Source organism: Ranitomeya imitator, chromosome 2 (genome assembly GCF_032444005.1).
Source record: "Ranitomeya imitator isolate aRanImi1 chromosome 2, aRanImi1.pri, whole genome shotgun sequence".
Classification (NCBI taxonomy): domain Eukaryota; kingdom Metazoa; phylum Chordata; class Amphibia; order Anura; family Dendrobatidae; genus Ranitomeya; species Ranitomeya imitator.
In genome coordinates, this window is record NC_091283.1 from 432,114,598 (window position 1) to 432,131,047 (window position 16,450).

Consider the following 16,450-nt stretch of genomic DNA (forward strand, 5'->3'; position numbering starts at 1 on the left):
TCATATGGGCGGAGTTTTCAGGTGTTTGATTCACCCTTTCCTTACCCGCTGGCTGCAATATTGGATTGGAGTTCATTCTCTGTCCTCCGTAGTACAGGCCTGCGCAAGGCAAGATTGTTTATTGTACTTGTCTATATTTGCCCCTTTCACATGAAAAGCACCATGGAATAAATGGCGTTATATAAATGTATAACAATAAAAATGTCCTCAGTGTCTGCCCTTGTGGTATACGCCTTCAACCCTCCCTCCCAGAGACCAGAGACTGCCAATCACACTCCGCAAAAGATTTAGTAGTCTTACCAGCCTCAAACACAGCTGAGCTGAGCAGGGAAGACTCTAAAGAAACACCCAGTTGGCCTGCAAAGCAAAGATTACACATGTTGCGCTCCAGAAGAAACAAATGTGAATCTCAGCAATGGAGTAACACCGTGGGAAATGGAAGAGAGTGTCAAAATCAGGGAAGTTCAGGGGATTTTACAAGGTACTTATCTCAAAATTTGGAGCAAGTGGCAGGTCCTCTTTAAACTGAGGCAACTGTTATCATTGAAGCAGGATGTCAGCTGCCGTGTTTGTACCATAATGACCATTCGCAGGAAGAAATTAATATGTGTTTTTCCTGAATTACATGCACTGCAGCAGTCTAACAGGAATCTATGACTCTGTTCATCCTGTGCTTGCTGGTTCCAGTACTGTGACACTAACCAAGGCAAAACAGCCTTTGCAAAAAAATAAAAAATAAGTAGGTCGGAGGCAAGGGTTTTTCTTGGGTGGGGGGCAAGGACATATTCTTCAGCACGCTTGTCATTTAATGAATGAGTGAATACACAGCAACAAAGCAGCCCTGACACCTATTATTCCTAATAAAAGGACAATTCCTGAGGAGTGACACAGAAGGGGCCGGAATGTGATTGCGTCTGAGCCGACTACCACACCAGTGATAAGAGGAGCTGAGGTTAGAGCTGTTATTATTGAAGGTGTCTAATGACATGTATGTAGGAAATGGTGCAGAGCCCGGCTTCCTGCACAGTAATGCCGCTCTCCAACATAAATAGCATGTCAGCAAACCCTCATGAGAGTCGCTTCCTAAGCCGAAGTTCAAGGGGAGGTTAGAACTTTCTCATGTTTACAGTGGATGACAGGAGTGGTTGGCAATCACGGTGCATCCAGGACATGCCACCATTGTATCGGACAGCCGAAGATATTATCTGCACCCCAGAAGCCAGAGAGTGACGTCATCATATTTCTGCACATTTACCGTATATAATAAATAATAATAATCACCACATCTATGACTGTACTAGATGGTGGCCTGATTCGAACGCATCGGGTATTCTAGAATATGCATGTCCATGTCCAGCCACGTAGTATATTTGCCCAGCCACGTAGTATATTGCCCAGCCACGTAGTATATTGCCCAGCCACGTAGTATATTGCCCAGCTACGTAGTATATTGCCCAGCCACGTAGTATATTGCCCAGCCACGTAGTATATTGCCCAGCCACGTAGTATATTGCCCAGCCACATAGTATATTGCCCAGTCACGTATTGCCCAGCCACATAGTATATAGCACAGCCCACGTAGTACGGTATATTGCCCAGTCACGTAGTATATAGCAGAGCCACGTAGTATATTGCCTAGCCACATAGTATATAGCAGAGCCACGTAGTATATTGCCCAGCCACATAGTATATAGCAGAGCCACGTAGTATATTGCCCAGCCACATAGTATATAGCAGAGCCACGTAGTATATTGCCCAGTCACGTAGTATATTGGGCAGCACAGAGCCACGTAGTATAGAGACTTAAAAAAAAACAAACAAACATATACTCACCTATAGCCTGTTGAAGTCCTGCTATAATTACCATCCGCCGCCTTTCCCGCTCCTCTCCACGCTCCCGGGACCGCTCCATTGCAAGCGTCAGCTTCTGGTCCCAGGGCTGGTGTGAGCAGGACCTATGATGGCGTCGCGGTCACATGACCGTGACGTCACTGCATGTCCTTGTCGCACACCAGCCCTGGGACGGGACCTCACGGGAAGCTGCCGCTGGCAATGGAGCGGTCCCGGGAGCGTGGCGAGGAGCGAGAAAGGCGGCGGAGGGTGAGTATAGCAGGTTTTTTGTTTTTTTTAAATTATTTTTAACATGACCTATTTTTACTGTCTGGAGGTCTGGATACACATGATGAGAGCATTATACTGCCTCTGTACAAATCCCTAGTTAAACCGCACATGGAGTACTGTGTCCAGTTTTGGGCACCGGTGCTCAGGAAGGATATAATGGAACTAGAGAGAGTACAAAGGAGGGCAACAAAATTAATAAAGGGGATGGGAGAACTACAATACCCAGATAGATTAACAAAATTAGGATTATTTAGTCTAGAAAAAAGACGACTGAGGGGCGATCTAATAACCATGTATAAGTATATAAGGGGACAATACAAATATCTCGCTGAGGATCTGTTTATACCAAGGAAGGTGACGGGCACAAGGGGGCATTCTTTGCGTCTGGAGGAGAGAAGGTTTTTCCACCAACATAGAAGAGGATTCTTTACTGTTAGGGCAGTGAGAATCTGGAATTGCTTGCCTGAGAAGGTGGTGATGGCGAACTCAGTCGAGGGGTTCAAGAGAGGCCTGGATGTCTTCCTGGAGCAGAACAATATTGTATCATACAATTATTAGGTTCTGTAGAAGGACGTAGATCTGGGGATTTATTATGATGGAATATAGGCTGAACTGGATGGACAAATGCCTTTTTTCGGCCTTACTAACTATGTTACTATGTTACTATGTTACTATGTTACTATTGATGCTGCATAGGCAGCATCAATAGTAAATAGTTGGGGACTCACAGGGTTAATAGCAGCGGTAACGGAGTGCGTTACACCACGGGCCGTTACCGCTGCCATTAACCCTGTGTGAGCGGTGAGTGAAGGGGATTACGGAGCGGGCGCCGGGCAGTGAGTGCAGGGGAGTAGGGGAGGGACTAATCGGACTGTGCCCATCACTGATTGGTCACGGCAGCCATGACAGGCAGCTGCCGAGACCAATCAGCGAACGAATAACCGTGACAGAAGGACAGACAGACAGACGGAAGTACCCCTTAGACAATTATGTATATAGACCAGCAAAGTTCGGTGTTATCTCCTATTGTGGCCCTGGATTCTGAGCTGCTGTGGCCGATGCAATTGATCACATTAGACCAAACATACAGATCACATATGCTACTGATATGGGTGCCATCCTATTCCACAATCTGGCTGTTTCTGGGATCCAGACCACCCATAGATGGCTAAGGGATGCAGGTTAAAATCCGGGTTTGGGGCTCAAGTCTCAAGATTTGATTCTCAGGTGCTGGTGATGGTCATGTGACCCCAAGTATGCGATTTGCAACATTCCGACTAGAAGTTTAAAGCTTTGCTCAATTCACATGTATTGAGCAAGGCTGCGCACGACTAGTCGGTATGGGAACTCATGTATGCAAATTGCATGTTTACTACTGGTAGCGGCACTGGACAATGCCGAGATAGACTGACTGCAGACTTGAACCCCAAGCCTGGACAACCACTTTAAACTTTCAAAATACTGTGGCCATTGGCTATCCATGAGTTAACAGGCCTCTGGCAACAGCAACTGGTTTTTAAAACCAGCACAGTCCAGCAGCCACCGCATATAAAATCCTGCAGTTGTACTGAAGGGCGCATGATGATATTTGCTAACTGCCCAGTGTGCAAGGCAAAAATGAACCATGTGCCTGCTGTGGCACACTTGCCCACGATTGCTGACCCCTGCATTGGTGTGTGCTTACAATTAGTGTACGGTTCAATACATGTAAATGGGACTTACTGAAATCCATGCACATGCTGCAGACAGATCCCCATACAGAAATCCATGTACATACTGCAGACAGATCCCCATACAGAAATCCATGTACATGCTGCCGACAGATCCCCATACAGAAATCCATGTACATGCTGCAGACAGATCCCCATACAGAAATCCATGTACATGCTGCAGACAGATCCCCATACAGAAATCCATGTACATACTGCAGACAGATCCCCATACAGAAATCCATGTACATGCTGCCGACAGATCCCCATACAGAAATCCATGTACATGCTGCAGACAGATCCCCATACAGAAATCCATGTACATGCTGCAGACAGATCCCCATACAGAAATCCATGTACATGCTGCAGACAGATCCCCATACAGAAATCCATGTACATGCTGCAGACAGATCCCCATACAGAAATCCATGTACATACTGCAGACAGATCCCCACAGAGAAATCCATGTACATGCTGCAGACACATCCCCACAGAGAAATCCATGTACATGCTGCAGACATATCCCCATACAGAAATCCATGTACATGCTGCAGACAGAACCCCATACAGAAATCCATGTACATGCTGCAGACAGATCCCCATACAGAAATCCATGTACATGCTGCAGACAGATCCCCATACAGAAATCCATGTACATGCTGCAGACAGATCCCCATACAGAAATCCATGTACATACTGCAGACAGATCCCCATACAGAAATCCATGTACATGCTGCAGACAGATCCCCATACAGAAATCCATGTACATGCTGCAGACAGATCCCCATACAGAAATCCATGTACATACTGCAGACAGATCCCCACAGAGAAATCCATGTACATGCTGCAGACACATCCCCACAGAGAAATCCATGTACATGCTGCAGACATATCCCCATACAGAAATCCATGTACATGCTGCAGACAGATCCCCATACAGAAATCCATGTACATGCTGCAGACAGATCCCCATACAGAAATCCATGTACATGCTGCAGACAGATCCCCATACAGAAATCCATGTACATACTGCAGACAGATCCCCACAGAGAAATCCATGCACATGCTGCAGACAGATCCCCATACAGAAATCCATGTACATGCTGCAGACAGATCCCCATACAGAAATCCATGTACATACTGCAGACACATCCCCACAGAGAAATCCATGTACATGCTGCAGACATATCCCCACAGAGAAATCCATGTACATGCTGCAGACAGATCCCCATACAGAAATCCATGTACATACTGCAGACACATCCCCATACAGAAATCCATGTACATGCTGCAGACACATCCCCACAGAGAAATCCATGTACATGCTGCAGACAGATCCCCATACAGAAATCCATGTACATGCTGCAGACAGATCCCCATACAGAAATCCATGCACATGCTGCAGACAGATCCCCATACAGAAATCCATGTACATACTGCAGACAGATCCCCATACAGAAATCCATGTACATGCTGCAGACAGATCCCCATACAGAAATCCATGTACATGCTGGCGACAGATCCCCACAGAGAAATCCATGTACATGCTGCAGACACATCCCCATACAGAAATCCATGTACATACTGCAGACAGATCCCCACAGAGAAATCCATGCACATGCTGCCGACAGATCCCCATACAGAAATCCATGTACATGCTGCAGACAGATCCCCATACAGAAATCCATGTACATGCTGCAGACAGATCCCCATACAGAAATCCATGTACATGCTACAGACAGATCCCCATACAGAAATCCATGTACATGCTGCAGACAGATCCCCATACAGAAATCCATGTACATACTGCAGACACATCCCCACAGAGAAATCCATGTACATGCTGCAGACAGATCCCCACAGAGAAATCCATGTACATGCTGCAGACACATCCCCATACAGAAATCCATGTACATACTGCAGACAGATCCCCACAGAGAAATCCATGCACATGCTGCCGACAGATCCCCATACAGAAATCCATGTACATGCTGCAGACAGATCCCCATACAGAAATCCATGTACATACTGCAGACACATCCCCACAGAGAAATCCATGTACATACTGCAGACACATCCCCACAGAGAAATCCATGTACATGCTGCAGACACATCCCCACAGAGAAATCCATGTACATGCTGCAGACAGATCCCCATACAGAAATCCATGTACATGCTGCAGACAGATCCCCATACAGAAATCCATGTACATACTGCAGACAGATCCCCATACAGAAATCCATGTACATACTGCAGACACATCCCCACAGAGAAATCCATGTACATGCTGCAGACAGATCCCCATACAGAAATCCATGTACATACTGCAGACAGATCCCCATACAGAAATCCATGTACATGCTGCAGACACATCCCCACAGAGAAATCCATGTACATGCTGCAGACAGATCCCCACAGAGAAATCCATGCACATGCTGCCGACAGATCCCCATACAGAAATCCATGTACATGCTGCAGACAGATCCCCATACAGAAATCCATGTACATGCTGCAGACAGATCCCCATACAGAAATCCATGTACATACTGCAGACACATCCCCACAGAGAAATCCATGTACATGCTGCAGACAGATCCCCACAGAGAAATCCATGTACATGCTGCAGACACATCCCCATACAGAAATCCATGTACATACTGCAGACAGAACCCCACAGAGAAATCCATGCACATGCTGCCGACAGATCCCCATACAGAAATCCATGTACATGCTGCAGACAGATCCCCATACAGAAATCCATGTACATGCTGCAGACAGATCCCCATACAGAAATCCATGTACATGCTGCAGACAGATCCCCATACAGAAATCCATGTACATAATGCAGACAGATCCCCACAGAGAAATCCATGTACATGCTGCAGACACATCCCCACAGAGAAATCCATGTACATGCTGCAGACATATCCCCATACAGAAATCCATGTACATGCTGCAGACAGATCCCCATACAGAAATCCATGTACATGCTGCAGACAGATCCCCATACAGAAATCCATGTACATGCTGCAGACAGATCCCCATACAGAAATCCATGTACATACTGCAGACAGATCCCCACAGAGAAATCCATGCACATGCTGCAGACAGATCCCCATACAGAAATCCATGTACATGCTGCAGACAGATCCCCATACAGAAATCCATGTACATACTGCAGACACATCCCCACAGAGAAATCCATGTACATGCTGCAGACATATCCCCACAGAGAAATCCATGTACATGCTGCAGACAGATCCCCATACAGAAATCCATGTACATACTGCAGACACATCCCCATACAGAAATCCATGTACATGCTGCAGACACATCCCCACAGAGAAATCCATGTACATGCTGCAGACAGATCCCCATACAGAAATCCATGTACATGCTGCAGACAGATCCCCATACAGAAATCCATGCACATGCTGCAGACAGATCCCCATACAGAAATCCATGTACATACTGCAGACAGATCCCCATACAGAAATCCATGTGCATGCTGCAGACAGATCCCCATACAGAAATCCATGTACATGCTGGCGACAGATCCCCACAGAGAAATCCATGTACATGCTGCAGACACATCCCCATACAGAAATCCATGTACATACTGCAGACAGATCCCCACAGAGAAATCCATGCACATGCTGCCGACAGATCCCCATACAGAAATCCATGTACATGCTGCAGACAGATCCCCATACAGAAATCCATGTACATGCTGCAGACAGATCCCCATACAGAAATCCATGTACATGCTGCAGACAGATCCCCATACAGAAATCCATGTACATGCTGCAGACAGATCCCCATACAGAAATCCATGTACATACTGCAGACACATCCCCACAGAGAAATCCATGTACATGCTGCAGACAGATCCCCACAGAGAAATCCATGTACATGCTGCAGACACATCCCCATACAGAAATCCATGTACATACTGCAGACAGATCCCCACAGAGAAATCCATGCACATGCTGCCGACAGATCCCCATACAGAAATCCATGTACATGCTGCAGACAGATCCCCATACAGAAATCCATGTACATACTGCAGACACATCCCCACAGAGAAATCCATGTACATACTGCAGACACATCCCCACAGAGAAATCCATGTACATGCTGCAGACACATCCCCACAGAGAAATCCATGTACATGCTGCAGACAGATCCCCATACAGAAATCCATGTACATGCTGCAGACAGATCCCCATACAGAAATCCATGTACATACTGCAGACAGATCCCCATACAGAAATCCATGTACATACTGGAGACACATCCCCACAGAGAAATCCATGTACATGCTGCAGACAGATCCCCATACAGAAATCCATGTACATACTGCAGACAGATCCCCATACAGAAATCCATGTACATGCTGCAGACACATCCCCACAGAGAAATCCATGTACATGCTGCAGACAGATCCCCACAGAGAAATCCATGCACATGCTGCCGACAGATCCCCATACAGAAATCCATGTACATGCTGCAGACAGATCCCCATACAGAAATCCATGTACATGCTGCAGACAGATCCCCATACAGAAATCCATGTACATACTGCAGACACATCCCCACAGAGAAATCCATGTACATGCTGCAGACAGATCCCCACAGAGAAATCCATGTACATGCTGCAGACACATCCCCATACAGAAATCCATGTACATACTGCAGACAGAACCCCACAGAGAAATCCATGCACATGCTGCCGACAGATCCCCATACAGAAATCCATGTACATGCTGCAGACAGATCCCCATACAGAAATCCATGTACATGCTGCAGACAGATCCCCATACAGAAATCCATGTACATGCTGCAGACAGATCCCCATACAGAAATCCATGTACATGCTGCAGACAGATCCCCATACAGAAATCCATGTACATACTGCAGACAGATCCCCATACAGAAATCCATGTACATACTGCAGACACATCCCCACAGAGAAATCCATGTACATACTGCAGACACATCCCCACAGAGAAATCCATGTACATGCTGCAGACACATCCCAACAGAGAAATCCATGTACATGCTGCAGACAGATCCCCATACAGAAATCCATGTATATGCTGCAGACAGATCCCCATACAGAAATCCATGTACATACTGCAGACAGATCCCCATACAGAAATCCATGCACATGCTGCAGACAGATCCCCATACAGAAATCCATGTACATACTGCAGACAGATCCCCATACAGAAATCCATGTACATACTGCAGACACATCCCCACAGAGAAATCCATGTACATGCTACAGACAGATCCCCATACAGAAATCCATGTACATGCTGCCGACAGATCCCCATACAGAAATCCATGTACATACTGCAGACACATCCCCACAGAGAAATCCATGTACATGCTACAGACAGATCCCCATACAGAAATCCATGTACATGCTGCCGACAGATCCCCATACAGAAATCCATGTACATGCTGCAGACAGATCCCCATACAGAAATCCATGTACATGCTGCAGACAGATCCCCATACAGAAATCCATGTACATGCTGCAGACAGATCCCCATACAGAAATCCATGTACATACTGCAGACAGATCCCCATACAGAAATCCATGTACATGCTGCAGACAGATCCCCATACAGAAATCCATGTACATACTGCAGACACATCCCCATACAGAAATCCATGTACATACTGCAAACACATCCCCACAGAGAAATCCATGTACATGCTGCCGACAGATCCCCACAGAGAAATCCATGTACATACTGCAGACAGATCCCCATACAGAAATCCATGTACATGCTGCAGACAGATCCCCATACAGAAATCCATGTACATACTGCAGACACATCCCCACAGAGAAATCCATGTACATACTGCAGACACATCCCCACAGAGAAATCCATGTACACACTGCAGACAGATCCCCATACAGAAATCCATGTACATGCTGCAGACACATCCCCATACAGAAATCCATGTACATGCTGCCGACAGATCCCCATACAGAAATCCATGTACATGCTGCCGACAGATCCCCATACAGAAATCCATGTACATGCTGCAGACAGATCCCCATACAGAAATCCATGTACATGCTGCAGACACATCCCCATACAGAAATCCATGTACATGCTGCCGACAGATCCCCATACAGAAATCCATGTACATGCTGCAGACAGATCCCCATACAGAAATCCATGTACATGCTGCAGACAGATCCCCATACAGAAATCCATGTACATGCTGCCGACAGATCCCCATACAGAAATCCATGTACATGCTGCAGACAGATCCCCATACAGAAATCCATGTACATGCTGCAGACACATCCCCATACAGAAATCCATGTACATGCTGCCGACAGATCCCCATACAGAAATCCATGTACATGCTGCAGACAGATCCCCATACAGAAATCCATATATATGGTGCATGGCCGCTGTGGCGGTGGGCACCGCACGGCTCCGCTCCGTTAGGGCGATAGGACCCACTACGAGGTTTGCCGTGAAGGGGCAGTGGGCTTCATACAGTCTGATCAGAATGTTAAACTGAAAACCTCATATTCAGTTATATTAATTTTTGCCTAGCGGCTTTAGATCAACGTATGATTTTGGGATGTGCGGTTCATGCTCTTTTTTTCTTTTTTGCAAAGCATATTTATATATATGTACACACATACTAGATGGTGGCCCGATTCTACTGTATCGGGTATTCTAGAATATGTAGGTAGTATATAGCACAGGCTATGTACTATTTAGCACAGTGACGTAGTATATAACACAACCGACGTAGTATATAACATAGCCATGTAGTGTATTGCACAGGTATGTAGTATATCGGTCAGCAACGTAGTATATAACATAGCCACGTAGTTTATTGTAGAGCCACGTAGTATATTGCACAGCCACGTAGTATATAACATAGCCACGTAATATATTGCAGAGCCATGTTAGCTGAGCCACGTAGTATATAACACAGTCACGTAGTGTATTGCACAGCTACGTAGTGTATTGGTCAGCGACGTAGTATATAGCATAGCCACGTAGTATATAACATAGCCACGTAGTATATTGTAGAGGCACGTAGTATATTGCATAGCTACGTAGTATATTGCACAGTCGACGTAGTATATAACATAGCCACGTCGTATATCGTAGTATGTAACAGAGCCACGTAGTATATTGCAGTCGATGTAGTATATAACAGAACCAACACAGCCACATAGTATATTGCACAGCTACGTAGTATATAACACAGAGCACGTAGTATATTACACAGCATCAATAGTAAAAAGTTGGTCACACAGGGTTAATAGCTGTGTTAACGGAGTGCATTACACCGCGGTCCGTTAACACTGGCATTAACCCTGTGTGAGCGCTCAGCGCTGACTGCAGGGCAGTAAAGCAGCGGCCATTTCGCTGCCAGACTATGGCCGTCGCTGATTGGTTGTGGCAATGGTCGTGGGCGTTTTGCCACGACCAATCAGCGACTTGGATTTCCATGACAGACAGAGGCCGCGACCAATGAATATCCGTGACAGACAGACAGACAGAAGTGACCCTTAGACAATTATATAGTAGATTAATATTATATATATATATATATATATATATATATATATATATATATATATATATATATATATATATATATAAATAAAACATAGGGCAAATGCGTTTCGGATGTGTGTCTTTAATCATTGCAATAATGAAGGACACACGTCCAAAACGCGTTTGCTCTGTATTTTGTGATTTATAGGTTTTTATTTCAGTGGTGGTGGTGGTGTGGTTGCAATTTGTTCTCTTGGAATTTTTCAGAAATGGTTTCACAAATAAAATTTGAAATTTCATTTAACACCCTAAGGATGAATTATTCTTTTCCCTAACCCATTTAAATTGCTATGGATAATCAGTTACACTGAACACAAATGTAGCAATCGTCAAGAATGATTTTATTCACGAACAGCTAACAGAGATCTTAAGAATGTCGAGGAAATAAAGATAATGATTACAATGATTAAAGAGCAATCGTCATTTAATCTTTATTTAATAGATCGATAGTAAAGGTGAAAATAAGATAATTAGTAATGAATCTTTCAGAGAAATCTTTCTCCTCCTGGACTGATGCTTTAGTCTCAAAAATCTAAATTCATGGATGGATTTAATAAAGACTAATGTTTACATTACTGATAGAGGAGATGACAATTGATGCTTTTAAAATACTATGGATAGGGGAGGGGGATGAGCTGAAAGTTTTCCTGAAGCAACACCGTTCTCCAAAGAACTTTGTGAGCACCAACTGTCATCTTCTATCTCAGTAATGGGAGAATCTGTCTTCACTGGTCAAAGATTTTACACATGAATTTTGAGAATGAAAGATCAGTTCTTGAGGAGAAAGAAGCCGATTTCTCTGATAAGATATTATAAAGTTTCTTATCCTGACGTGATTTATGGAAAAAAAAAAAAAAAAGTAAAAACCGGTTACTTTAAGTTTTACACAAGACCAGGAGCACTCTATACGTTATCTTCTATAATATTGTATAACTTGCTGTTAAGTTTCATAATCTTACCCGTACAATGATGCCCATCCTTTTACTTTCATAGGTGAATGGGAAGATCTGTAGAATGGTGAAGTTCATGATTTGTCCACCAGGTGTCCTCAGCTGCATTGAAGACTGGTCTCTTCCTACTAGAGTCAGCCCCACACTCTCAGTCCATTGTACCAGGGCCACCTATGAGCGGAGAAGGTGAAAGGTCACAACTATGGAGTCAGCAAGGTGATACTCGGCCAGAGACAATGTGGCTTTATGAGAGGTTATGAAGGCAACAATGGCTGACTGTTCCTGCGGATAACCAGCTGCTAATTAAAAATTGCTAAACTTTTTTTTTTTTTTTTTTCTTCAATAGGATACACTTTTCCATACAACAAAAATTAGAATAAATAAAAATCATATAAAATCATATTAAAAACACCCTATTGCTAACTTCATGGGACTAACTAGCAGGATATTTTTCTGGACTAAAATAAAGAGCACCAATACCCTGAGCCGCACATCAGGATCTTGTCGCCTTGAAACTTTTTCTCTAGTGCCCTTCTGGTAAGTGCACTCAGGAAATAACAGAAAATAAAAGTTGTCATTTCGAAAAGATCTCACAAAGTCAAAACATTTACCCTAAAGTTGGTTAACTGAGCATCCAAAAACCATGGATCAGGTTTCAGTAACCGAGGAATCAGTTACAGTAGGAAAAATGTAATAATACATAGCAAACAACAAAATCTTAAAGGGGTTAATCTCATCTTTATAAATGTGTATCATCAGATAGTGCTTGTAAAAACAAGCACTATTGCAATTTACTGCTTATTAAAATGTTCAGCCGTTCTTGAGATAATAATGTTTTTCTTTTATTTATAGCCAGTTGTCTTGGAGACCGACCACCTCTAGTAGAGAGCAAATCAAATGCAGTGCTTACGAGCTGTTTTCTATCGAGCTTGTACAGTTTGGTTTCAAGCTGGTAGGATCGCTCGAGCGCGCTGTTACCTCCTAATCCTGGCCAGCTTCAGCGCAGTTCTTACAAATGAGACAGCTGCGGTGGTCGGTCTCCTAGGCAACAAGCTGTAAACAAAAGAAAAGTGCTAATATCTCAAAAACGGCTGCAAATTTTAACAAGCAGTAAATTGCAAAAGTGCTCGTTTTCACAAGCACTATCCAAAAATATCCACCAACAAAAATAGTAATAAACCCTCTAAGGATGGTATCATTGGGCTGAAGTGGATTATACCTCTGTATAAAATCCTACTCCTGAAATATGATACATATACAATTTGTAAAAATCATCATAATCACAGTTTAGATTCCATTCATGAGTCTGGTACATGTTCACCCAATTCACAACGTCCCAGAAGCGTCTGTAAGTTTTATTAGAGCTCCCCCCACCTCTGCCTCCATTGATTTAATGCTATGTCAAAATAATTCCTTTAGATTAAAAGAAGGGAGTTTAATCAAACAATAGTTTATACGTCTCCGCTTCCTTCCTGAGCCTGAAAACAATGCAGATGTTTATACAGGATAAAGAAAGGCAATTAATGCCACATGTTTCGCCAAAATACATTCTGAGAAGTCCAGGAAACACTTCCCATGTCCCAATAAATTTCTCACCTCATTTTTAATGCTTGCTCCCCCTACTAACAAAACCTCTGATTAATCATTAGCTTCATTTGAAAGCCTGAGAGGGATTAAAGCCACATCCATATATTCAGATCTGCGGTGTGGCCAGGTTCCAAAAAATGTTTTTTTAACCTTCTTTTTACTCTAAAATGATCACTCATGTAAAAAGTTAATAATAGTTGGCATTTAACCACTGGAGAACAGAAATATACCTGCTGCAGTTACACAGAAAACTCACTAGAGGGCGCTCATATGCCATTCTACTGCAGTCCGCGATTACAGATAATAATCACACGATAATGCCCTCCCTCATAATAAGGAAGACAAGTCATTCTTTGCTGACCGGAGAACACATCAATCGTTACAGAAACAATCATATAGAAATATGGCTGCAAGGAGATCAGCATCTTGTATTTTGCCTGCATCACATTCTACGCCACAAACTACAGACCACTCTCTAATCTTCCCTTCATCTCTAAACTCCTAGAACTCATGGCTCACTATTTTCTAATCCACTTCTCTCAGATCACTCTTCTTGCCCCCTTACACACTACTGTTCAGCAGCTTCACTGGTGCCTCAACGATGTGCCAGTCATTGCACTGGTTACCCATCCATTACACAGTACAATATAAACTTCTCTCTCACCCACAAATCTCTCCAAAGACCGGCACCGAACTATAGCTCATCCATCTTTTCTGTCATCACCCTACCTGTGCCCTCCATTCTGCAACTGATCTAAGACTAACATCCTCCATAATCCAAACCTCCCACTTCCATCTCCAAAACTTCTCTCATGCTCCACCAGTTTTCTGGAATGCACTACCCCAGACAATCAGGCCAATACCTAGCCCCTACATTTCTATGCAGGCTTTAAAAACACCTCTTAGACAGCCTATCACCTCAATTCACTAATCTAACCCTCCCTGAATCCTATATTTAAATTTTCGTCTAAATCCGGTCCCTCCTATTCATCTGTCTACACATCCTCCATGCACTCAATAGCCCTTGGTGACTGTACTTAGACTGATACTGGCTGATTACCGAATCATGCAGCTTAATATGAAATGCCCTAATAATGATGGCTGGACTGGACATGACCAGCACATTCTTCCTATTGTGTCCTCATTTCCTTATAGATTATAACCAGTGAGCAGGACCCTCAGATTAGTAGGAGAAAGTTCTATGACTCCAAGGCTCCTGTTGGCCTCAGACAGGCAGATATACTGGAGATCAGTTGTCATAACAATCTAGAGTTAAAGGGGTTGTCATGGCTTTAGGCTACAAGTCTGAAGGCATTCTATGTGACTGCTGACTTGTGAGACCTCACAACACGAGCACTGCACACTGTAAAGATTCTCCAGTGCCGACATTGGGAGCTGGCATACTGCCTGCCACATTTCAACTAGACTGTATCCGTCCTTGCTCAATACACTTGCACTGAGTGAGGCTGCGCACGACTAGTCGGCATGTGACCGCGTGTATGCAAATCACATATTTGTGGTCACGCATCAAGAGGCTCGTTGCACTGAGTGTGATGTCAGGATTTACAAGTCTGCAGCCACATAGAGTGACTGCAGACCACACTAATGCAAATTGCCACTATTAAAATTGAAGCAGCAAGGTTTGTGAAAAATAAAACTTATATCAGTCTCAAAACTTTTAGCTACGACTGAATGCTCTATCTGTAATCCTCCATGATGTGATTATGAATATGATGCTGCTTCATGTCCTAAGTGATGAAAGTTAATTCTCCATCAAGGAGCAAATGTGTTCTCACAACAAGTGGGTAACATGCAGCATATATATTGGGGGATCAGAGGAGGAGCAAGATGGGAGCAACGGGCCTTTCAGCAGAGACCAGGCTGTCATCACAATCCATCAGTGCCATGTCATCATGTAATGTCACAGAACCTCCTCCTTTGCACAAGCTCATTAGGGACTTCAATACAAAAAATATGGTCGGGGTCTGACCATTGTAGTCATGTACATATGTTGTTTCCTGAAACAATAGCAAATTGGAGTCTAAACAAAGTCCCAAAGGTCAGTGTGAAAATTACAAGATTTCTATATTTTTATTTTTTATTTTTAAAACAGAGTGTGATATGGAAAAAAAAACATTGCCAAAAAAAAAATGTAACACAAAAACTTGATTTAAACATTTTCAGATGATAACTTCCCTCACGCAATACTCATTATAACTGAACGCCTACAATTAAGTGGTCCCCATGCTCATTTGCAGTTCCATTCATAAGGGCTTACATAAACTCTATGGAGCAAAATAATTACTAATATGATCTGTCCCCATACAGCATCATCTTGTTGGCATCACATATCACATTCCCTATTTATGCCATGTGTATGCACAGCCGATGATTATTTTTATGTGAGCATACACGATTCTATCACCCAATAAAAACAAGCTATTTTTCTTATTTGTTAGGTTATTGGAAA

General features: G+C 43.6%; 1 protein-coding gene across 1 annotated transcript in view; it reads right to left on the bottom strand.

Moving 5' to 3' along the window:
* The window catches only part of ATP9A (ATPase phospholipid transporting 9A (putative)), a 151,521-nt gene that overhangs the window by 36,508 nt on the left and 98,563 nt on the right, over positions 1 to 16,450 (bottom strand). Inside the window, exon 15 of the mRNA XM_069750893.1 lies at positions 12,403 to 12,564. Within this exon, the coding sequence (XP_069606994.1) occupies positions 12,403 to 12,564 (162 nt within the window). The remainder of the gene's footprint in view (positions 1 to 12,402; positions 12,565 to 16,450) is intronic.